At 39.8% G+C, this 24,304-nt stretch overlaps 1 protein-coding gene across 1 annotated transcript in view; it reads right to left on the minus strand.

Annotated features, from left to right (window-relative positions):
* TMEM255B (transmembrane protein 255B) overlaps positions 1-24,304 on the minus strand; it is a 61,216-nt gene that overhangs the window by 23,672 nt on the left and 13,240 nt on the right. Inside the window, exon 4 of the mRNA XM_056482436.1 lies at positions 11,391-11,480. Within this exon, the coding sequence (XP_056338411.1) occupies positions 11,391-11,480 (90 nt within the window). The remainder of the gene's footprint in view (positions 1-11,390; positions 11,481-24,304) is intronic.

The following is a 24,304-nucleotide window of genomic DNA, read 5'->3' on the forward strand; positions in this document are numbered from 1 at the left end:
TAATTCATGAGATATCAAATTTTCACCACCACCATGAGGCACAGTGGGCTTCTCTCCCCTCTCTTCAATATCTGGGACAGCCCTTATGGATTGCCAGGCATCAGCTCCTGCCCTTTGCCAGGATGTGCTCTTTCAGTCAGTGCCAGGGATTCTGAAGAGGCTGCCATTGCATCTCCATCTCTCTTATTCACAAGGAAATTGAACCCACATAAATTGGCTGTAAGCATTTGGCTGGCAGCTATCTGGAATGCTGTGGTTGCTACAAAACCTCAGGTTTAAAAACCACTGTGACCCTGAAAGGAAGTCCAGGTGCTAGAAAATAAAGCCATGGACATTATGGAAAGCTGATTGAAAGAGAGAAATTGTAAAACAGAAACAAACAAATTTTTTTTTTTTTTTTTTTTTTTTTTTTAATTTAAGGAATTTGGGAAAGTACAGTTATGGTCAGAAAACTGAATGCACTATTGGCAGTGTTAAGTTTATATTGAACTTGATAATCTTAAAGGTCTTTTCCAACCTAAATAATTCTACGCTTCTATGATAATCCCTTCCTTTTTCACCTTTTAACCTTTAACCAAGACATGAATTCTAGAATTATTAACAACTTTTATCCAATAGCCACCAAGGTCATAATCAGCTGTTGAATCCAAATGTGTCAGTTCAGTTTCACTTCATCAAGTGGCCTCCAGGCTTTTCCACATCTGCATTTCAGCTGTTTTCCTCCTCTGTGATAATAGCGATTGTTTCTACGTTTTCTGATGCTTTGCCCTTTTGCTAGCATCACCTTGACTATTGACATGGCAAGTTCTAGGCTGTCAGGGTGTGCATAGCACATGCTGGGTGGGGTTTGGAAGGGGGTGTGCTATAAAAGAAGTGAGCCATTTCTGGACTCCCACAGTCCTGTGTGAGTGCAGCAGCCCAGCCCCAAGGTCATGGCACTGCCAAGGGCTGAAGTGAACCAGATAGTCAGAAACAGAATGTTTTCCATTTTTTTAGGTTTTTTTTATTCAAAATTTATATTAAGAAACTTTAAGCCCTAAAATTGGGTTTTCAAGTGCTCTTTTTACCTAAGCTGCAGCCATGGCTAGTGTGTGTTAATTCAGTTTCTACACTTACTGCCCATTCCTTAGGAGTCAAGGGTTCCCAAATGCACAGTTGATGAAGCCCTTCAAAGAGATGCAGAGACAGAGACATGCTTCTGTCCATGCCATACTGCTACTGTAACTACAGCACATTAGTGATCCCCTGGTGCAAATAATACATTCCCAGTGTTGTTTAAGCACTTCAGGGGCAGCCACCACGGTATCTGGTTACATTCTTGGGGTGAAGTCATGCCATGAGAGCAATTCCACTGCAGACTGCAGACAGCACTTACCCTTTCCTGCACTTCTACATCTGCCTTGCATGAATTCAAGAGCTAATCTTCTTCAGAGACCCTGCCTATTTTGTCTGCTATGCTGAAACAATCCAACTTCAGCACTGAAAATAGGAAGAGCAGCTGGTGGGGCTTAAACTTTACTTTCACATACCAGATATACTTCACATTGTGCTTTCCTGGGGTTCTTTTTAGTATTTCTATTTAATCAGAAAGACTGGATCCTACAGAATCCTCTTAATACTTGGCAGTACAAATTAATTTCAGGTCTTTCAAACCAGTAAATATTCAGAATACCTGTACACTGTCATGGCTGAAAAACACACATATATGGTTCTGTCTCACTTTATATTTTCTCACTGATTTTTATTTTATGTAAATACTTTTCAGTGACAGCCTTAGCCTTATTCTTTGTTTTGGTGAGGTTAGTGCTCCTGTAGTACTGCTACAGTCCAATGAAAGCCTTCAGGTGCTGGAGCTGCCTCATTGTTGGACAATGGGAACAGACAGAATGGACTGACAGCAAATCCATGCCTGGCTCAGGAACAAGTCTGCTTTTCTTCAGTCAAGTCTTGCTAGCCAGTGTGTCTCAGGATGAGGCTATATACCTTCCCATAACACCTGTAACAGCTATGTTGTGCAATTAAAAACTCAGACTTACAACTGGCTTTTATACAAGTTTCTAATGGTGCAATTAGCTGATACTATTCAAGGCTGTAATTTTAGTTATTGCTTGATGCAGTTAGGTATTTAATTGCTTATTATAGTTGATTACTTACATTGATTACATTACTTTGATTATAGGGTTTGTTATATGAACTGATTGCTGTGTCTTGATTGTAATGATGTTGTGCCGTGTGAGTAATTAACGTTTCCACAAGAATGCAAGAACTGTTTATTCTGTTTCTTGTAATGTAACTCAAATACATGAAAAACTGCTCCATCTCCTTCCTATTGCCTTAATGCTATCAGAATATGCAAGAAATCACTGAACCACAGAATATTCTGAATTGAAAGGGACCCACAAGGATCATCAAGTCCAACTCTTAAGTGAATGGAATGATCCCACACAGGGATCAAATCCTCAACCTTGGCATTATGAGCACCATGCTTTAACCAACTGCACTGATCTCATATAAATCTCTTAGTATACCACTGTAAGAAATGCCATTTTGGAAGACATTTAGGCATCTGACATACTGAATATCCTGCTGACTGAAATATACAGGGGTTAAATTTATAAGGCTCCTTTGAATTTATTTTATAGCAAAGGGATGGAAAAGAGGCTGCACTAAATACACCTAATTGAGCAATATATCAATATATTGAATATCTACATCTACAAATAAAATACTGGAGGCGTAATTAACACTGCAGTGTTGATTTTAATTTTCAGAGCATGGCACAACATATTCCTATTACAATTTAATTAATGTAATAACAACTTTTTTCATGACATTTTTATGTACTGAGCAGAAACCAGACAGTTTGTGCCCAGCAATTTGCCATCAAAGCTCCCTATCATTCCTGTAACAGGGCAACCTCCACTGATACATATCAGCCAGGCTGACAGGCCTCATCCAAATGGGAGGAACTCCAGGATTGGCACCCAAAATGTTAGAGAGGAATATGTCCATGAGAGAAATTCAAGAGGAATGAAAAGACATGAGTTTTAGAAGTAAAATAGTCTAAACAATTAGTGAACTGGTTCATGAATGCCCAGACTGCTCAGGTACAATTTGCTTTTCCACATCTCCACTGGCTTGTTATTTTGAAGCTCACATGCATTTCAGAAGATCAGAAATGCTGAAATACCTGGTGCTCAGTGCTACAGAGGTGAAGAAGTCACTGGGTATTCTGATGGTGGGAATGTGGAGAGAACTGTGCTGAGCCATACAAGAAAATTCTAGGCAGATTTGGTAAAAGAAATTTCTTAAGTATATTACCTTCTTGGTATTTATCATAAAGGACTAAATAAATAAATTACAAGCATGAAGTTCCATAATCTAGCAGCAGTGATGCAACATTTTAATAAGCTCTTAACAGAGCTATCAATAATCATTGATCAAAACTTTGTTGAATACCTGGGAACCTACTTTTCTGGAAATTATATGCAACTGAATAATCATCCACCCACAGAGAGAGAAATTCCTACTCCATTATATGATTATTCATACTAATCATGGTTTCTTCTTAAAGGTGAAGCAAATAAAACCTAAATGCAAGGGCAAATTGCAGCATACTAAAATATTTACTTCAATAATACTTTAATTTTTACTCTAGTAGAATGTAAGAACTTCAGATCCATGTGAATAAACAATGCCTTTTCCTTTTTTTTTTTTTATCACTCCACTAGTTCCTACACTGGGCAAAGAAAGCTATATTTTTCCTTTGAGAAATGATGAAAATATTATGAAGTATTTTCAGTGAAGTCTGAAGGTGGTTACTTTCTCTCCCTCTATATGTCTATGTAGAAGCTTTGAATTTTTTTTCATAGAAAAGAAACATCTGTTGTTAGTCTAGAAACATTTCTGAGAACAGGAAACACTAAAGAAAATTATCTTCTGCTGGCAGCACATCAGAGCGGAGTAGATTATGCCTTTCAGAACAGACTGCCAGACCTTTGCCCCAGTCACCCACCTTTCTGAGGATTAAAGTGTAATTGACTTGCTTTGTATGCTTTGCAGAAATTCCATCATGGCCTGTGCTTTGTACAGCACTGAAGATGGAAGTAGACAACAGAGCTCCCCTGACCCAGGCTGCTGTTCTGCACTGCTGAACAAGTTCTGCTGTCTCTCCCACTCACCTGATTTTTGGATCTGCAGAAACCACACAGATGCAGAAGCCAATAATCTATGTACAAATGCAGAAGACTATAACCTAAAATCCCAGTGTAATTTTAAACTTGGATCAAATCCTTCTCACTTTCTCACATCTCATATTATTTCTTGCATTAATAATATTATTATTAATATCAGTAAAATGTGTAGAATTTCCCTGTCCTATTTCCTTATTTCTGGAGCTGTTTTACAAAATACTCAATGGAATCCATGCCTATCTAGGTACACTAGAAGCAAAGCTAAAAGAAAATAATTTAATTTTCAAAGCCAAAGAAATAAGAAATGCCAGATTTGCTACTACCCCAATGCACTGAAAATTCTGCCCAGTTGTACACTACATTGTGGTCTCTGCAACAGGATCATGCAATTAAATGGCAGTGGCATTTAACGATTAGCTTTCAAATATTGAAACATGTGGGTCATTCCCTTAACATTTTCCCACAGTACAGACTCCCAACTTAAAATAAAAGAGTAGTCTTCCTCCCTCCCTATTACATGTAATTTTAGTAGGATGGTTGTGCTGCATCTTCACACAACTCCTCCCTCAAAGCTGCTTTGCTGAATGACCAAAGCAATGACATTAGTGAGAGATCTCAGTTTGGGCTGTTACATCTCAGAGAGGGAAACTAATGACCAGTGCTTATGCCAGGGATCTAGGAAATTCTGGAGCAACCCTTGGTTTTGTCAGCAGTGAAAGCATTTGTCCTACACAGTGGGGCAGACGGGAAAGGAGCTTGAACCTCTATTTTCCCTTCTCATCAGCAAGTTAATTCCTCTTTGATATCCAAACACAGTGTGTGTGCTGCCTAATGGTTTGGACATTTCTGTTTGGTTGGCACAATAACAGCCCTTTTCCCTCAGGAGAACAAGTCACAGCAGGAAAGGGGAAAAAAAAAGATTTTAAAGAACTTGCAATTTGGCTAAACCTGAAAGGAATTTCAGGGAAAAAAGAAAAAAGAGAAGAGAAAAAAAAAAAAAAAAAAAAAAAAGAAAGAAAAAAAAGAAGAGGTGTGTAAACTGGGGCTTTGTCCCTGACAGTGTGAGAGGCTCTGCAAATTCAAGGGGGAATCATAAGAGGTTCTCCAAAAAACAGGGTTGCCATTATTTTTCTTACTGCAAAATACCTGGCAACCAAATTAATGCTAAGTGCTAGCTCCTCTGTCATGTCAGTATATTCAGGCTGTACGTGTAATGCTTGCCTGTCTGGAGACAGATAAATATCAGATTGCAGATTTGTGGGTACAAAAACCCTGTATCTGTGCTCTAGACCAGAAAACATTAGCAAGATGGCAGTTTTGCTGACAAGTCCCTGGAGGCATCCAATATATTCCATACATATGTACTCATATATATATTAGTATATTGAATTTTTTCATCATTGGGTTGTCTTGTGTGTTATCCAGTGTGTGAGGAATAGAGGTTTTAGTAGAAATATTATATAGTTATGGTAATGTTAAAGATTGCATTTCTGCTTTTAATTTGAAGACCATCAAACCTAGATCAGAAATCTTGATAAATGGTTTTCAAATGTTTTTAATCTATCAAATCCTAAACATTTTCCAGCAGAGAACAGGTCCTGGTACCACACAAACAGGTTTTACAAGAGGTAATAGAGTTTCTACCTGACTATAAAAATAGTTCATGGGAGCCTTTCTTGAAGACCCTGCTCTAGAATGACTCTTGAATAACAAAGGCTAAATAAGTTCATCCCAAGCCATATGCTTCAATCTCTCAACCTCTGGATATGCTTCATAAGATTACAAAAAAAGAAGCTTGGGATTAAAATATTTCAGTGATGGATAATTATCCATAACCTTGGCAAAGCTGCTTCCATAATTCATTATTGTCAAAACCTCATCTTCTCCATGGTTTGAATCTCTTTAGCATTGACTTCAACTCACTGCATTTCTTCTGTTTTTGTGTGAGAGACTAAAAGCCCTCTGCTATCAGATAACCTTTGGCTACACAGATACCTTAGAAAGGCCATGATCAATTTACCTGTCAGCCTTTTCTATGTTAAATTAAATAAATCAAACTTCTCAGTACTTTTTCTTAAAGCTACCACTTCGGATTTCAGATTTTTCTTCTCCAAACTCTTTCCAAGTCAATAAGGTCTTTGGCAAAGCCCCAAGAAACACCAGAGCTTGAATCAGTAATCTAGCTGTGGTCCCACAGGCTATTCCTGTATAGCCAAATAAAAGCCAAACTCCACAGGGTCCCACCACTTTGCTCACACCAACACAGCTTAGCATTACATGTCTAGCTCAGATCTGGTTTCAAAATAGCTTGTGGGGGTGGTCTGACACTCTTCTGTAATGTCAGTGCCTTCTCTTCTACTAGATTTCCTTCTGATTTCTGTTGTGGAGCTTTTGACTTACGTACTTCTGATTAATTTACCTTTCACAGGACTGGGCACTCCCAAGCTGTAATGTGCTTCACAGGGAAAATATATCAGACTAATGGGAACAAAAATGATAGTACAACATGCTCCAAGCTTTTCAAGCCCTCCAAGAAAATTCTTTTTCAAAATATTTGCCCTTTGATTTAAAGTATAGTCAACTGCATTTGGATGGGTGAATGGGGTTGTCTTGCAGTACAAATGAGAAATCTTGGCAGATGGGCTTAAGCTGGTTGCAAAATCCTCCTTCACTCCAACCCTTAACTATGTTCATAAAAAATAATTAATCCCACCCTGTAAATGGCTGGTAGTCTAGGAATGCAATCTGTGCTTCCCATCTCAGTGTCAGGTGAAGGTCTAATTCTAGAATTAATACAGTGGGAGAATTGACCATTGGCATCAAAATGAACTGGTTGCAAACTTAAGCAGTCTGCAATTAAGAAGTTTGCCAATTAAACTATTTTACCCCAGTGGACCATCAGCATAAAAATCACTACTGAGCTAGTGCTAGTTTTCAGTTATAAATGTTTAGTACTCACCCTAATAACAAAAAGAAAAATACAACTGCAAAGCCTTTAAAAGAATCACAGCATAGTTTGGGTTGGAAGAGACCTTTAAAACACATCTAATAGCAATGAACATCTTCAGCTAGACCAGGCTGGTCAGAGTCCTGCCCAACCTGATCTTGAATGTTTCCAGGGATGGGGCACCTACCACCTCTCTGGGCAATCTGTTTCAGTGTTTTACTACCCTTGTAAAAAATTTCTTCCTTATATCTAATCTAAATCGACCTTCTTTTGGTTTGAAACCATGACCCCTTGTCTTATCACAACAGGCCCTGCTACAAATTTTGTCTCTATCTTTCTCATAGGCCCCTTTAGGTAGAGGATGGCCCCAGTCCCATTTCCATGGAGCCTTCTCCTCCCCAGGCTAAACAACCCCAGCAATCTCAGCCTGCCTTCATAGGAATGCTGCTCCATGTCTCTCATCATCTCTGTGGCCCTCCTCTGGGATCCCTCCAAGGGATCCAGGTTCTTTCTCTGCTGATGAGGACTCCAGAGCTGGATGCAGCACCCCAGTGGGGTCCCACCAGAGCAGAGCAGAGGGGCAGATCACCTCCCCTGACCTACTGGACAAGCTGCCTTTGATGCTTTTTATGGTACATGCTATGCCATGCTATTATATTAATGAGTCATGCAGGATGGAAATGGAATTAAAAGTAATTAGGTGTAATTTTGTCTCATGTGGCAACATGGAGAACATAAAATGCATTTAGTGTTGCACTCCAGAGAATCCACCTAACTTAATTCCAGTGAGAAATAATTCTTTGAGTTGTGTTTTCTACCACCAGTTGTCAAGGTAACAACTTTGTTAGACATGGAACACAACTATTTGTTTTTTTCTTCAATGGGAAAGCCAGCAGGCTTGCTTAGAACATTTTCAAATGGCTTTTTAGGGCATCTGGCCTGTAGTGTTGCATCTCACAATGGATAAGCAACTCTGCCTTCCACTGCACCCAGCTTTTCCTTCACAGAATCACAGAATCAACTCAGTTGGAAAAGGCAATTTCCTCACTTCATACCTGGATTTCTTGCTGTTGGCTATTTTAGGTTCTTCCTGGGGGACAACAAAGCTAAAGATCATGTGGAATGGTCAAGGCTTGCAGTCATGAATAGGAGACCATAGCTACTGCAGAGAATGTGTGCCTGGGGTGGGACAGGGCATCTCCCTGTGTGGTGGGAGGAGGATGTTGAATGATCTCCAACAGAACAATTGGACTATTCTCATCTGCTAAAAAACAAATGTCTCAAGCAAACACAAATGCACAAATTCCTTTAATCACCGTATTTTACCAAAATAACATCACTGCACTTTAATTTCAGCTTTTATTTATTTCACTTGATTCTCATTTGGTTGTTGCTTCTTTTTTAAGGTGAATTATATCTGCATTATATTTTAAATAAGCTACAGTTATTTTAAATCAAGCTACATTTTCTTCAGTGTTTTTAATTTTATAAATGGTGCGATACAGAGCCTTCTATAAAGCAAAGTAAGTCTTAAATAATTTAAGTATCTCTTTTCTGAAAAACATCCATTTCCTGGAAGAATTTTTGCCAATTTCATGCCTTCTTGGGAAGGAAATAAAACAGAGGAAAGTATTTTATCATTCTATTCACAGTTTCATAAGAAGGAGAAAATGTGCAACAATAATTGTCTCCATTTCACTGCAGGCACATACTAAGAAAAATCTGTAATTATGTGATTTATCCTCTTCACATCCTTCCCAGCTCAAATGAAGCTAAAAACAAAATGAAAAAGGGGACACATTTCTTATTCCAAATAGATGTGAAAGATGTTGTATTTGTAGTCAGTCTGCAGACAGCTACCATTTCTCACAAAAAGTTTATGGCTTTAGTGTAGACTAGGCACCTGCTCTGACATGGCAGGAATTTGTCCTTTCCCTGACTGAAGGACAGTTTAGTCCAACTCTTCAGCAGTTAGACCCCAAAGGCAGTGGACAAAATGGAAACAGCACAACCCAGGTCTGAAAAAGGCTGGTACTGCCTGGAGGGAGCAGAGTGAACGTGGTGTTGCTGCTCTTCCTGGAGGAAATGAGCTGTGATGAAAAGAGGACATAACACAGAGCAGTGACACACAGTCTGCATGGCACATGCTCTTTTGATAAGCACCACCATTTCTGTAAATTAAATTGGGAGCACACTCACACTATCATCCCTACAGACTTTCCCAGGTGTGTTAGTCAGAGAAAATTGGTAAGGTACACCTTTACTTCAGCTGATCCTGCCAAGTGTGATCATGCAGATATGCAAATTAGTTTCCCAACAAATGGTTCTAGTTAGTACTTCTTTGCCCTGTAATAGGTGAAGGAGACAGCAAGACACAGATGTGACAAACAGAACTAAGCCCAAATGTGAGCACCTGGTCATGGGTTTCCATGGAGCCTGCCATGCTGTGACTGAAGCAGGATCATGTTATTGGGCTGTACACCTCCAGCACTCCAGGGAGTGGCTGGATGGTGATCTGCCCCTTCCAGTCTCCAGCTCTGCACAGGGATGCAGTCATATCCAGCCACTGACTTAACCAGATATAGAACTGCACACCACATTGTGAGATGCTTTTTCTTGGGTGACTTTGTGCCCTGATGTTCTTCTACTGAAAACACCTAGAAGGGTGTGAGGAGTGATGCCTGTGTCTGTGCTTGAGACTGTCACACTGCCCCCTGGCTCAGCACCTCACCTCAGGGAAGCTGTGTCCACCCTCAGCACTGGGGGCTGTGGCTGCACTGATGCACTGCAGTTACAGGGTGCAAGTCTGTACAAGTGCCATCTGAACACTTCCTAATCATCACATTAAAGCAGCACAGACATAAGTCAGGTTCCTGGGAAATTACAGAATCACAGAATCATCAAGGCTGGAAGAGACTTTCAGGATCATCCAGTCCAACCATCAACCCTAAATCACCTCTACACCATATCCCTAAGTGACACATTCAGATGTCTCCTGAACACTTCCAGAAATGGTGAACTTTCTCCAATGCTTAGCCACTCTCTCAGTATCCCATCTGAACCTCCCCTGGCTCAGCTTTAGGCCACTTCTTCTCACACTTTCAACTGGGACACAGCAGAAGAGACTGACCTTCACTGCACTATCACCTCCTTTCAGATAAATAACCTCTGCTTGTCCAGACTAAACAACCCCAGTTCCCTCAGCTGCTCAGGACAGATACAAAAATTCAGTAAGTGACAGTGGTTTTCCAGGTCACAACCACTGAATTTTCTGGAGTAAGGAATCTAAATAGGAATTTGCTCTCCTCCTCTTTCAAGCAGCTTCCATGGAAAGGCTCTCTGGGCCTATGTTAGTCAGAGGCAGGCAAACCAGCTGTCATCCAGACCAACTACAAGGTAAATCCAAGAAAAAGCAGGCCACTTTGGCATCCTGCAGGGTCTGCACAGCACAAAACATGACTACAACCCAGAGCATTTATCCATGCTCACATTACACACTTCAGTTCTTTATACCAATAGATGTCTTGTCTTGTGAAATGAACACAAGGCTCTGAAACCCACATTTGGTTTAAAGCCCTCTTCAGTAACAGTAAAATATCCAAGTGATCTAAAGCCTAATTATTCTGAGGTATTTGCTAACAGAAATTCAAGCAGGGTCTCACTGATGCCAGTGGAGTTATGCAGCCCCTCAATGAACATAAGCAGAAAGATGAGCAGGTCGATGGCATTTCACAGCACAGAGAGGCTCATATACCATCACACTTGCTGGATTATTTAGCATACTACATCTGACCTCTAATGTCTGCTAGCATATATGACTACTTACTCCCTGATGATTTTGGAAATCAAAGCTCAGTTAAAAGCCAGGGTTTAGATTGGGGTTTTTTTAGGTATTCTATCACAAAAGATAGAACAGCAAAGAATACATTTCTAACATATAAACTAGCATATTCAAATCCCATTACATCTTCTGGTGCTCACACTGGGTGCATTCCAAATCCTTACCATGCCTACAAAGCCTTTCTGGAAACAAAGGTGGTGGTGGTTGAAATGTCTCCATTTTCTATGCAGATACACATTTTAGCATGCCTTTCATGACATCATTTTATATGACCTCTCTATTTGGAATCTCCACCAAGAACTATCAAAAACCCTAATATACAGCTAAACATAAACCAAAAGAAAATATGGAAAATATGGAAATGCCATAAATGATCAAAACTGAAAGATGACAAAATCCCTGTACTTACTATGTGTCGTGCTGCGAACACTCCATCAACTATTGCACAACAGAAGGCTGCCACAACACCAAAGCTGATAAACACAATGGAGGCCACCAGCTGAGAAGAGAAAAACAGACTGAGCAATCTTTTCAGTATAATTCTTTAAGTAAAACAATTACACTAGTTTTTCTAGCATTCATCAGTTAAGAATGTGGAACCTTTTTGTTATTTGCTAGTCATTAAGTGCTCCTTTACAACATGCATTCCTGAAATGCTCAGGTACAGATTACCAAAATTATATCCATACAGTTCACATATCCTTTTGCTTATACAAAATCTGCTTTAGATGTACATTTTCACAAATTTGTAAGGCATCACTAACTCACTTGAAAAATGGACTCTAGCTTGTGTTAGGTTAAGAACAGTACAATGTCAATAGTGCTTCCAGGGGTTGCAGCACTGGTGATTTTCTAAAAAATATTTATATTGGGCAAGTAAGAAACTACAACCATATAAACCCACAGCTTTAATGCATAGGTCAAAGGAATATCATCCACTTGGATGTAAGAGCTCTTAGAGAACTGGCAAAAAGGACAACTCACAAGCAGAAGAACCCCAATGCTTTCTGACACACTCCTTTAATCTCCCCTTAGCTCATGTCTCATGCAATCAGAAGTGAGTCAGCACTGCCATAGGGACTGCTGTGGAATTGGAATCCTCAGCATGGGGATAAAATGCGGCTGAGGCTGATGGTACTGGCTGATCTGGGAACCTGCTGCCTTCCCCCTGCAGCCAGCTCCATCTTGTGAAACCCTAGGAAAACACTGTTGGCTGCATCACCCTTCAACCTCTACTATCCTGTGGCTCTCCAGTGTGGAAAGTCATGTCTCATGTCTCATGGATCTGGCTGTCTAAAGATCTTGGCATGCAATTCATCTGGTTGAGAAGGCTGTGGACTCCTATCACTGTGCTGCCCTGTGGCAGCTGTATGCACTACAGATCCTGATCTCTCTATTTGAAAAAGCAGCAGCGTTTAAAAGTTCTGATTAATTCATTATTGTCTGATAACTCTATCTTGTTTTTCAAGTCATAGTGATCAATCAAATAATTAGTGGACTAAGCCAGGTGTTTCCAAATTGCCTGAACTCAAGATGAATCTACTGGAAGCTGACCTCAAGGTGGCTTTTCATTTCACACATGAACAATTTATTGATGATCTACAATCCCCAAACCAACATTTTCCTCTCATTGAGATAGGTTAAATCACCTAATGAGTGTGCTGGCCTTTCAGTTTCACCTATAGCCTTAGGAGACCACATTTAAAGGTGCAGTAAATCACAGTACAGAGAGGAACTATGGAATTTGCTTTGCACTCCTCAGTCATGTTGGAGATCACCTGTCCTTCCAAGGAGCTGTGTGCAGGTCAAGGTTTACAGCCAGAGCCTGCTGCTCTTATCCATGACTACTAGCAACTACTTCAGTGAGCAGACCCTTTAGAATAATTCACTGACTGAAGTAATATTTATCATGGTGCCAAAGTGGCAGAACATGACAGTGAGAACTCTTCATGACTTAAATTGCCTTATATATATTTGAACGACAAGAAAAAAGTAGTAATACAAGAGCACCACTAAAAAAGATCCTTAAAATAAAGTTACAGATTTATATGTTCTCTCAAACCTCTCATTGCTTATTAAGAATGTGAGAAACATGAAAAACCAAGTACAAAATTTATTACTTCTGAAAATTGCCAAGACAACCAAATGAAGAGGTGTCATAAATTCAAAAGCTAATTTTCCCAAGTAGCAGGTAGAGTTCACAAGCCTAGGACTGTCTAGAAGGAGAAGCAATGCAGTTTATTTAAAGATAGAGAATATTTGCTGATAGGTAAACAAGAAAGAGCACTTAAAAAAATACTGATCCATCACATCATCTTGTCTCTATTTTCAACATCATTATGTGTCATCAGGAAAATTATTCATTATTTATAGCAATACATTTGAACAGTTATTCAATAAACAGTTTTGCTCTTGCTATGCCATTGGTGTGCAGCCAGGCTTCTCTACAGCTGTTGCCATCAGAACATGTTTTCTCCTGGTTCTTGTATAGAATAAAGAATTTGGTTATTTACAAGGGAGCCATAAAACCAGGTATTAAACACTGAAAACTGTACTGTGTGGGCCTAACAATCAAACTCAACCCCTTAACAGAGGGGTTTTAGCAAACAGGAGAGAAGGAATCAGAATTACCCTGATGGATGTAAGTTGAGAGCCATTGTCACTCAATATTTTTTGCTCTAGAAAGTTAAGTGTTCACAAAAAGGTATGTAAATGTTATGCCACAGGTTTGTAAAGTCCTTTTTTATTCCCACACAGGTTCAAGTATTTAGAAAAGAAATGCAAGAAATGCACGGGGCAGTTTGTTGTAGGCTGCCCCTAACATTATAATTCTGTGGGCCTTTTTACTGGCTTGATTTCCCCATGTCCACAAGGTCATAATTATAGGCTTAAATAAATCTGCTAAAATAAATAAATAAATAATAAAATACATACATTATATTAAATAAATAAATAAATATTAAATAAATCAATAAATAAATTGCACTTTTTCAATGGGGATGATGATGATGTAAGAGTAGAAGTTTACAAAAAACTCTTATCACAAGTCCAAAACAGAGACTGATTTTCTACCCTGGTGGAACCAGGGAGCTGGAACAACCAATCTCAGCCAGAAGCTGCGTCTGTTACCATGGTACCTCAGTGGGTCTATAGATTAATAGCCCACAAAATTAAGACAATTAAACTCATTGCATTGCATTGTGTTTAAAATGCTGCTGTCAACTAAGCACTGCCTGTCTTGTGAAATTGGCCTGTATATAAGTACTTTAATTGTGAGTTAATTTTCTCTAATTTGGAATGCCCTCTCTTGTGTGGCCCCTTCTCACACAACAGCCATTTCTTCCCCCTGCCCTTGGGACAGGTGTTTTGCTGCTGTGATGAAAATGAAGCATAGGCAAGACTCCTACAGTTTTCACAACTGAGCTAATTAGGAGGTTTCTCACTACACCAGGTAATATGCTCCACAATTTATGGCCTGACAGCATATGCTTTCCATAGGCTGGTTCTTAAATAATGGCCTGGCTGTAATTGAGGCTCTGCTGGAGGGTTGTCACACCACAGGAGATGGAATTACATCATGTTTTTTATTCATTAATGCCAACTCCACTCACAGCTGTGCACTGGTTACAATGACAGGAATTCATGATGGTGAAAGACTTTCATGACTGCCCAAACCATGCATTCCAGTTCCTAAAGGAACCCTACAAAAAACTGGAGAGGGACTTTTCATAAGGGCATGTAGTGAGAGGACAAGGGGGAATTACTTCAAATTAGAAGAGGGAAAATTTAGGTTAGTTCTTAGGAAGAAATTCGTTACTATGAAGGTGGTGAGGGACTGGAACAGGTTGTCCAGAGAACCTGTGGTTGTCACATCCCTGAAACTGTCCAAGGCCAGGTTGGATGGGGTTTGAGCAGCCTGGCCTAGCTGAAGGTATCCCTGTCCATGACAGGGGGGATGGAACTGGGTGATCTTCTCTTTAAGGTCCTTCTCAATCTAATCCATCCTGTGATTCCATGATTCTGTGTTGTCAGGTGTTTAGGTTAAGCCCCATCCTTAGATCAAATTACCAAGTTAGAAAACTATGGCCTTTTCACAGTATAATCACTGTTGAATTCAGCAAGGCCAGTCATATGTGGTTCATATTATCAGCAAAACCAAAGATCTTTGATTCAGATTTCCTTCCCCTTCTCTGTTGTTAATAGCACCTCAGGGCATTGACCTGAGCCTGTGTGATTGCTCACTGCCAACTCAAAGGATATCTTTTTCTCTAATCCTTAGTTTGGTTCCCTGCTGTCCAGCCCCTTCCCCTGCTCTCTGTCCCAAAGGGCTGCATCCCTTCATCCCAGCTCCTCTGCTGACCCAAACACACAGGAAGCCAGTGGAATTCACTCCATAGGCAGAAACTATCTATTCCCTCAAATAAGTTAAATCAGAAGGCTGCAGAGAGAGATGAGATTTGCACTAGATTCAGTGCAAATGAGAAGGTGACACCATGTAGCCATGGCAGAAGGGAAGGAGGCAGAAGTGCTGACAGCAACTAATAGATTGTTTCACCTGTTCCACGTAATTTACAGTCCTAGGGATTATCAAAGTAAAAGCTAGGTTTTAGAGTAATGAATAAATCATAAGGACTGGGGTGATTTTGTTGTTTGTGGTCAAGGAGACTTTTGTTTTACTGCCTGTGAAGAAGTCTGCTGTTTCCCAGTATCATGTCAGGGATAATTAGGAAAAACAGCAACATGAAAAGGCCAGTTGGTGTAACAGAGGCAGGATAGAAGTCCCATGAGAAATTTAAGCAACCTTACATGCATAAAAAGGTCGAATTAATTAGATAAACAAAGGGGAAAGAATACAGAAACCACATGAGAGGTATAAATTATTATGCCAAAGAGAAAAAACAAGATCAAAATCCACTTTCAAAATCAATGTAGCATTTTCATTTGGAAAATTTATCTTTTTTCCTTGCCCCACATCCTGAAGGGCAAAATTGTGAAAGGCAGGATTTACAACATCTTTTGTTACACCTTAGGTACTCACAATTAATTTTTATCAAATGTAGGCATCAGTAAATTGCTTTCTCTTTTTGTCCTCCAGAGGTATTGCTGCTCAACTTTTGTAGTTAATTCATCATTTAGGCTGCACACAACAGCAAGGGTGCTGCAGAAGTATCCAAGGATGGGAAATCTGCAACAGGGTAACTCAGTGGTCCTGGCTCTCCCCCAGCCCAAGAAGGTTTATGCAGCACAGTTGAGTAAGAAAAGAAAGGGAGCACAGGTTCTGAGTCTGCTTACTCCAGCTCCTAAAGGCACACACAGACAGATCTTTAGGACAGACACTACTTCTTTACTGATCAGATGAACAGATTCCTGGACCTGCTGGGAATTTTCCTTGTGCCATTTGCTGTGGAGATGGGGGAATTCAGCATCTGACCATCCTGACTGTCTTAGGCTTCAATACAAGATGTAACCAAAAGTATGTATTCTATTACCATCTGTTGATACCAGGTGGAGCAGGGATCCTCATCTCCGTGGGAGATATCCTCTGCTAATGGGCCAGCTGTTAAACCAGATGGGACAATCATCTTTATCTTTTCCTCAACCCATCCTTCCTCCACAAAAATATCGTCTGCTAATGGCCCATTGAGTCCCAGTGTATGACTGATGAAATTACATCATCCCATTGGAAGATGCTCTAGCCAGGGGGAGGAACCAAGCCTTTCCTACCTAAATAAAAACTGAGATTTGGAACACCAAAGCAGCCTTTTCCGCTGGATTCCAGAGGAAAGCTGGACCTTTCCACATCATCCCTGGACCTTCAGAGGAAAACTGCACCTTCTACAGGAGCACTGCTCCAGCTGAACCACATCTGCCACTGCAGGGGGATGCAGCCACCATTTAATGGGACTGCTACCAACACCCTGACTGACAGGGTGTCAGGCTGTGTTCTGACTGTCAGTGTTTTGGGATTGTTCTTTGTAATACTGTATTTCTATTTTAATTTTCCTGGTAAAAAACTGTTATTCCTATTCCCATATCTTTGCCTGAGAGCTCCTTAATCTCAAAATTATAACTATTTAGAGGGAGGAGACTTACATTTTCCCTCTCAAAGAGAGGCTCCTGCCTTAGCAGACATCTGTCTTTCAAACCAAGACACTGGCACATGCCCAGGGCTGTGATGGCTGTGCTGAGCCCCAGGGCAGCAGGACTCACACTCTTGCTCTCTCTTTGCTTGCTATTTCCCTTTAGGGCATGAAAGCCCAGAGTTCAAAACTGTCCCTACAAAAGTAGCATGGAAACGTTTTGCCTTAACATTGTACTGCCCAAATAAAACCTTATATGCTGACTCTCACAGTTTCCTGGTCTAGGTCTCTCTGTTGTTTTCACCCTCTAGAAACGTTGCCTTGAGCATTAATCCTTAGCTCATATCAAGGCACTTGCTTCACTTTTTCTGTAATTCGTATTGTCTTTTGTTTCTAACTTGAAAAAACACAGGAAGATACAGTTTCTGTGAAATATGTTATGTGAAATAAAGACAAATTTTCCTCAATTTTTATCTTCATGCAATGGAAGATTGGTGGTTATTAAATCAATAGCCATTATAAAACATGAAACAAAATTACTGGGAAAGGTTACCTGATTAATACATTCTTTCTTCTCTCATAATCTAATACCAGCGACAAAACCAGACTTAGAATAGCTAGGAAATTATTTCAAATTGTTTTACAAGCAAATCTTTACTAGAATGACCAATCTACAGAATAAAAAACCTGTATCAAGCAATTTCTGTGCACTTAAGACTTTGAAACTGGAGTCACCATTACATTGCAATCAGAGAATGAATATGATATATGTGTAAATGAACACATATTAAATTCAAGATAATTCATTCACTGATTAGTAAAATGCTTGTCTTGATTCAGTTAAAAATGCCGCCAGTGATGCAGCACTATCAAGTCTCCTGAGATTTTGGTAGAATCTGAGACTTCACTGTAGTCCAACAGATATTATTAAAATGATTTTTTTAAAAAATGAGATTGAACTGTACTTGGTTTACATTTTCTAAGACAAAAACCAGAAGGAAACAAAAAAAAGGTATTTTTTTTTCCTTGTGTAGGGTTGGCTTTATTAACAATGCTCTTTTAAGCCTCCACAACATCTAAGAACCCCAGATCATCCCAGTAACCATTGCTGCAGTCACTGATTTCCTTCCAGCAGCAGCATATCACAGCTTTACTGAGCTTATTCAAACAGCTCTGCTGTATTTTGTCCCAAGTCTGAAATCATCCAAGCACTCTTCAAGGAGGTGCAGTGCATGTGCACCTGTGTTTTCACTCCTTCTGGAGAGATGTTGTTTTTTTTAAATAAATGCTCTACTTTTCTTCCATCCATTAAATTAGGTGCTGAGTGTATGATCAACCCCCTTCCCTCTGGTTCAGACTCTTACTATCAAGTAGGGCAGCACTGGGGCTTCTCAGGGCAGCTCAGTCTAGTGTGCTTTTCCAGATAGTGCCACCCTCTGGCCACCTTTACCCAGAAAAGAGAAAAAAAATCATCTGGATCTCACAGCTGGAGAAATGCTAATGGTTTTAGAACCTGCTTAATCAAGTCTTTGTCCAATAGGCACTTCAAACCGGTAAGAATTCCACTTTGCAAACACCAACAAAAACACTTACATAAGAACAGTTAAAAATTATGACACATTTAAGGATATCAAATTCAGTCTAGAAGAAAAAGCTAAACACAGCATAGAAGGAAAGGGAACAAAAATGAAATGAATTACGATTCACTGATCAACAGTGCTGACTGTTAGGAATTCATCATGTATTTCCTTTCATGGATGCTCTTTTATTGCTTAAGCTGGAACAAGGTAATTTCATCACTTAAACAGCTGTTCAGAGAAGTATGAGAACAATAAACCCAAAAATGCACATAACATACCATGTGCCATAAAAATTTATGCTTCCTGGTAAAAAATGGTGGAATTTACACAGACAAAGACTGTGCTGACTGTTTTAGCAGCAAGAACTGTTTTTACATCAAAGTCTGTATTTTCACAAATTCTCTTTCCCTATACAGTGACTGTGTTGGTTTCTCAAGAACACACACACACACACTCCTTATAGAAATGCATAAATTACAAGTTTTCATCTAGTGAAATTCTACCTGCAGAGTTTGGAAGATTGTATCTGTCCATCAGGGATGTTCAGCTATTTAATTTGAGTTAATTCTTCAACAAGAGGTTCAGGAACTGCCTGTCTTTTTCATAGGGCACACCCACCTCACCTTCTTCACCTTGCACACACCAGAACTTTTATCAGATTCCTTCCTAAGTGTTTCTATCCTGGGCTCTTGCTTGCTAGGAAGAGTAATTGATATCTTTATTGTTCCACAAACACATTTCATGGATCTTAAGGTTTACTTTTATTTTCAACTGTGTGACAGAAAGACTTTCATTACATAAACAGCACAAGAAAACAAACTGGCAGTAAAAAGTGTCCTATTATGCATTTAATCTCATGTGCTGCTCCCAAGCAAGATCTGAAAGGAACCACATCCCAAAAGACTGCCACTTAATAAGACAGAGAACTTAAACTGACTTTGTGGCTTGAGTCTCTGGCTCAAAAGAATGGTGACTGCAGCCTTTAATGACTGCAATATTGAAAATAAGCTCTGGTGGCAGAGACATATTTTCATTCATATAGACATGCATCTTCTTTATGTTTCTAAAGAATTTAAGCTTCCAGAAGCAAACTAAAGTAACTCTGGTTGCCAAGGGAGCTCTCCAAATAGAAACCAAAGAATCTCTTTCAAAATTTCTCCTCTTTGTAACCAATATCCCATTTCTTTCTTCCAGTGAGGTGAGAAACCTGAGGTGGGCAAGACCTGGGACTGGTACAACCAGAGGACCAGCACAGGGCTGTGTGGGAGGGAGGGAACAGTGCTAGGCTGCAGGTGGAGGTACTTGGTGGCACCTCTCTAGCTATGTCAGACAGACACAGCCCTGATGATGGAGCCCAAAGATTGCTACAGACCTGACTGTGCTTCCCACCACAGCTTTACCAGCTGAAACAATCTGGCACACACATCTGAGAAGAGTGGAAAAGGCATTTTACACAATAAAGACATACTGTCAGTGGCAAAGACTTCTTTGTCATCATTATAGGTATTTGCCAGGTCATGACAGCTGTAAATACATGCATGCACATGTGTGAGCATATATTACAGGTTATGTATTATATGGTTATGATGTCATATGTAATATAATATCTCATTTTTATAATATAATATTTACATATAAATAAATATTTGTATGTCTAGCTGATGAAACTGTGCTGGTAAAATCTGAAAGCTTACACCTATAGACATATAATATCCATAAGGAACAAAATCAGGGAAGAGCTGAAACATCTCCCACACTTCCTTTGGTAATTCACATAGTGAAAGCGTCTATTTTTGTCTTTGAGTCCTTGAACTTCAAAATTCTCAAACACTGTTGGGTAATTTATGCTATCTTAAAGCATTTAACTCACTGACAACACTAGGAGGATGGTTTCACACCATAGTGAGTTGATATAACAGATTATTCCTAGCAGAAGAGACAAGTCTTGTTCCCTCCTTCCACAGATTCCTCTCTACCCTTACCCATGCAGCCCCACCAGTTAAATTCTGCTATGTTGGATGCTCACTTGGCTGGGAACCTTTTTACTCACTTAACCAGTGGAGAGTATTTTTAGCCAGGGCTAAAAGGGAAGAGGAGCAGAAGGAGTCAGCAAGATAGAGGAGGGAAGAGAAAAGAGCTCTTTGTGTCATTGAGTATTTACATTTATCATAAATTGGAAATCCTCACATTAAGAGCACAAAGTCAAAGAACTGCATAAAGAAATTAAAAGTATTTTACTTAGTCTTTATTCATGGAATATATAACACTAATAACAGCAAAATGTCTCTCATAGTATTATACTATTATAAACATCTTTTCCACTTATTTACATTTTACTTGCCCACAGAACTTTCTTCTTTTAATTTTACTTGTCTTAATTTTGGATGGTGCTTTCATATCCACCAATATACCACCTATCCTCCTTCTCACAGGTGAAATAACCTGGTCTTCAAAACATCTCCAGTTATTCATCTCACTTCTACTCCTGTTTTTATGGAATGTTCTCCTGCACTACCAGGAATAACACAGATTTCCCAGACCTACCATGGATAGACCACATTCCAAATCCCTTCCAAGAAGGGGTAAAAAGGGGTCTCAAAGCTGATTCCTGCAAAATAAGGCAGATTATACCTGAGACTACACCATGCTTATGGGTTATCTGTACATGGGCTGCTCTGCTCTCAACTCAAAACCAGACAGAATTATAATATGATATCTTTTGTAATATCCTCAATATTATAGAAGAGAAATATGATTGTCACTTACCACAGATTTCTCTTACCACACTTTAGCTAACTGAAACTGCAGAATCTAGTTTAAACAATCCTTCAAGGTCTCTTCCAGAAGCTAAGGAGAGAACAAGATGCCTCTGAAGAGCACCTCATTATAGTCTTGAAGAGCTAGTCATGAGAGCAGGAAGACATTCTCAAAGAATAAGCTGCTTGAACTTAACAGCTAATAAGATGCTGTCATATTTTGAAAAAATGCAGGTAGATAAAGGGGAGCCACTTGAGCTCATCCAAGTGTCAGTGTCAACCTATTCTGATAATCTTTATATAAATCTTGTCTGTTTCTGAAATGTGCAGTTAGATCACAGCACAAAGCCTAGCACACATTTATGCCTGAAAAGGTATTAGGTCTTTTCAGTTTCAATCATTTCAAAGGTGCTAAACAAGAGAAGGATGATTACTAATTTCTTCCATTATTAACGTTTTTGCCTCAGCATTAATTGTTTTTCTCTGAACTGTATGAAATATAAGCATACAGAAAATCAACACTGAAAGAAAGAAGTGTTGTTAACTTTGTCAGAAACTTGAGTTTAGGAGAGAAATAATACCTTGCTAATTACAAAGATTGCCTTTACATTTTCTGCATTTCCCCTGCAACAGTAAAGGCTTCTTCCATTTATTTGCACAGGAACATCAAAGATAGTCTCAGGGGATCTACAGAATTTCAGGGGTCTTTCTTTATTAAAACAAGCTGCTTTAATTAGCCTAATATGTGATATGAAATCAATCAGTAATTAGTATCTTTGATCAAAGTCTGCACTAAAGCTAATTTCTTCCAGAATGTTTGATTTGCAGACAGAAAATGAAACAGAATGTGTTTGAACAGAGAAAATTAGGTGTATATATAGGAGTATTTTTTGGAGGGTGTTTATATTAATAACCATCACCTTTACATAAAATGCCCAGTGGGCATTTTCAGATGGACTAATTTACAAGACATATTGGTATTGAAAAAAGGGAGACAGGTTTGGCTCTTCTGAAAGCTGGCTCACACATGTAACTGCTTCAAAAAATCCTTTATATCTGAAACAGATATAAAGTCTGGTATCAAGAAAATAATCAGAGATGATATTAAAATACTACCTCACACAATGTCAGTGCAGGACAGGGATGTTTGCATTGTCAGGGAAGTTTATCAACTGAAAACAGAAAAGAAAATCATTCCTTTGTTTCTCCAACTTCAGTTATAGGTCTTTTCAACACTTCATTTGAAATCTAACTCTTGTTGACAGAGGTTGGGCAGCAAGCATATTAAGGGACCTAAACTTTGTATCCCTTGAGAAGCCTGAATAAATAGCTTTGCCTTTTCTGTCTGTGTGCAGAGCCCCATATTTGTACCTTCCTCAAGTTTTCAAATTCTGCTTTGTTGTAAGCATTGCCTCCATCTCTCTGAAGAAGTCAAGGACCAGGCTGAGCACTAGGTTTATATCTGAGTATATCCTAGACACGCCAGTGAGAAAATTAAATGTTTTTAGCATGAAGAAAACATGAGGAAGACTCAGCAGTGGATGATTTTGGGTGTCAGATGTGCTGCACACAACTGCTTCCATCCCAAGTACCAAGGTTTGTGCTTACTCACCATCTCATGAGGGGTCACTCCTGCTCCAGTGACCCCTCCCCATCCTCCCTGTGTCCTTTTTTTCTGCTGTGCCTTCTCCCATGCCTTCCTGCCAGCTCTCTGCCGTCCCTGTAGCTCCCACAGCCCTAGTGAGGGCTCTTGCAGGCAGCACTGTGATACTGCAAACATTCAAAATCCAGGCAGCTATTCTGCTGCCCTTGCAAGCAACACAGCTTCAGGGTGCTCCTTTTCAGCCTTGCAAACAGTGTGGCTTGGTGAGGCTGGCATTGGAGAGAGGTGTGAGTGCAAACTGTGAGCCACGGCTCGTTTATCCACTGGGTTAGCTAAAACTACATGCACGGTGTCATGTTGACATGGCACACTTAGGGAGGATTCATTCCTGGCTGCAAGCTCGAGACACCTGCACATATTTTCTGAGGAGAAGCCTGGTGCAGCACTCCCTCAGCACTCCTCACTGCTCTCAGCTCAAGTGTGCTGCACACCCAGCCTTCCCCACTCCTGCATGTAATTCCAGCATCTCATTTCCTAACTGCAAACACTTTGTACTGTATGGGAGGAGATGGCAAGCAAGCAAACAAGTGAGAAGGCTTCATGTCTTACAGTCAAATCCATTTGGTTTGAGCAGTATCATATTTTTCACCCATCTGGGTGGGCTGTATGTGCCTTTGGAATGAAACAACACCAGCTATGCACTGCTCCTCAATCCATGACTGCTCTGCAGAGTGCAAGAGAGGCAAAAAGGCACAGTGACACATTATGCCTGAAATGCCTTCTGTTTGCCAGTTAGAAACATCCCAAATCAGTGCAAATCTTTAGTCAAAGGGAAATTTTGTTCTGCTGGTGCCAAGCTTTGCGTATCAGAGCCAAGCACAAATGGTAAGAGCTGAAGTGAAATCATGCTGCTCAATGAGGCAGAGCCTGCTTCTTCAAGCAGCAGTTCCTTTGAATTAAGGGTTATACCTTGGTCAGCACATTGAACTCCCACTGCAGGCTCTGGGATGCCAAGAAGGAGGTCAAAGAAGTGCAGCATTATTAATGTCATGTTTTAAGAACAAACCATTGTCCACTCTGCCTAACTGTGCTTTTGTTCTTTCTCAAACTCCACACTCATCAATTACTGAGTGCTGGGGTTTTGCTGTACTGGTTCTGCTAATCACTATATATTTTCTATTGCATTTAGCATTTCATCAACCATGAAAGAACCTGGACTCAAAATTGATGGGTCACAGTGAAATAGAACTTCAAGACAAAAAGAGAAATAGATTTAAGTAGAATGGTCAATGTGAAATAGACTT

The sequence above is a fragment of the Oenanthe melanoleuca genome, chromosome 1, assembly GCF_029582105.1.
Source record: "Oenanthe melanoleuca isolate GR-GAL-2019-014 chromosome 1, OMel1.0, whole genome shotgun sequence".
NCBI classification, from domain to species: Eukaryota; Metazoa; Chordata; class Aves; order Passeriformes; family Muscicapidae; genus Oenanthe; species Oenanthe melanoleuca.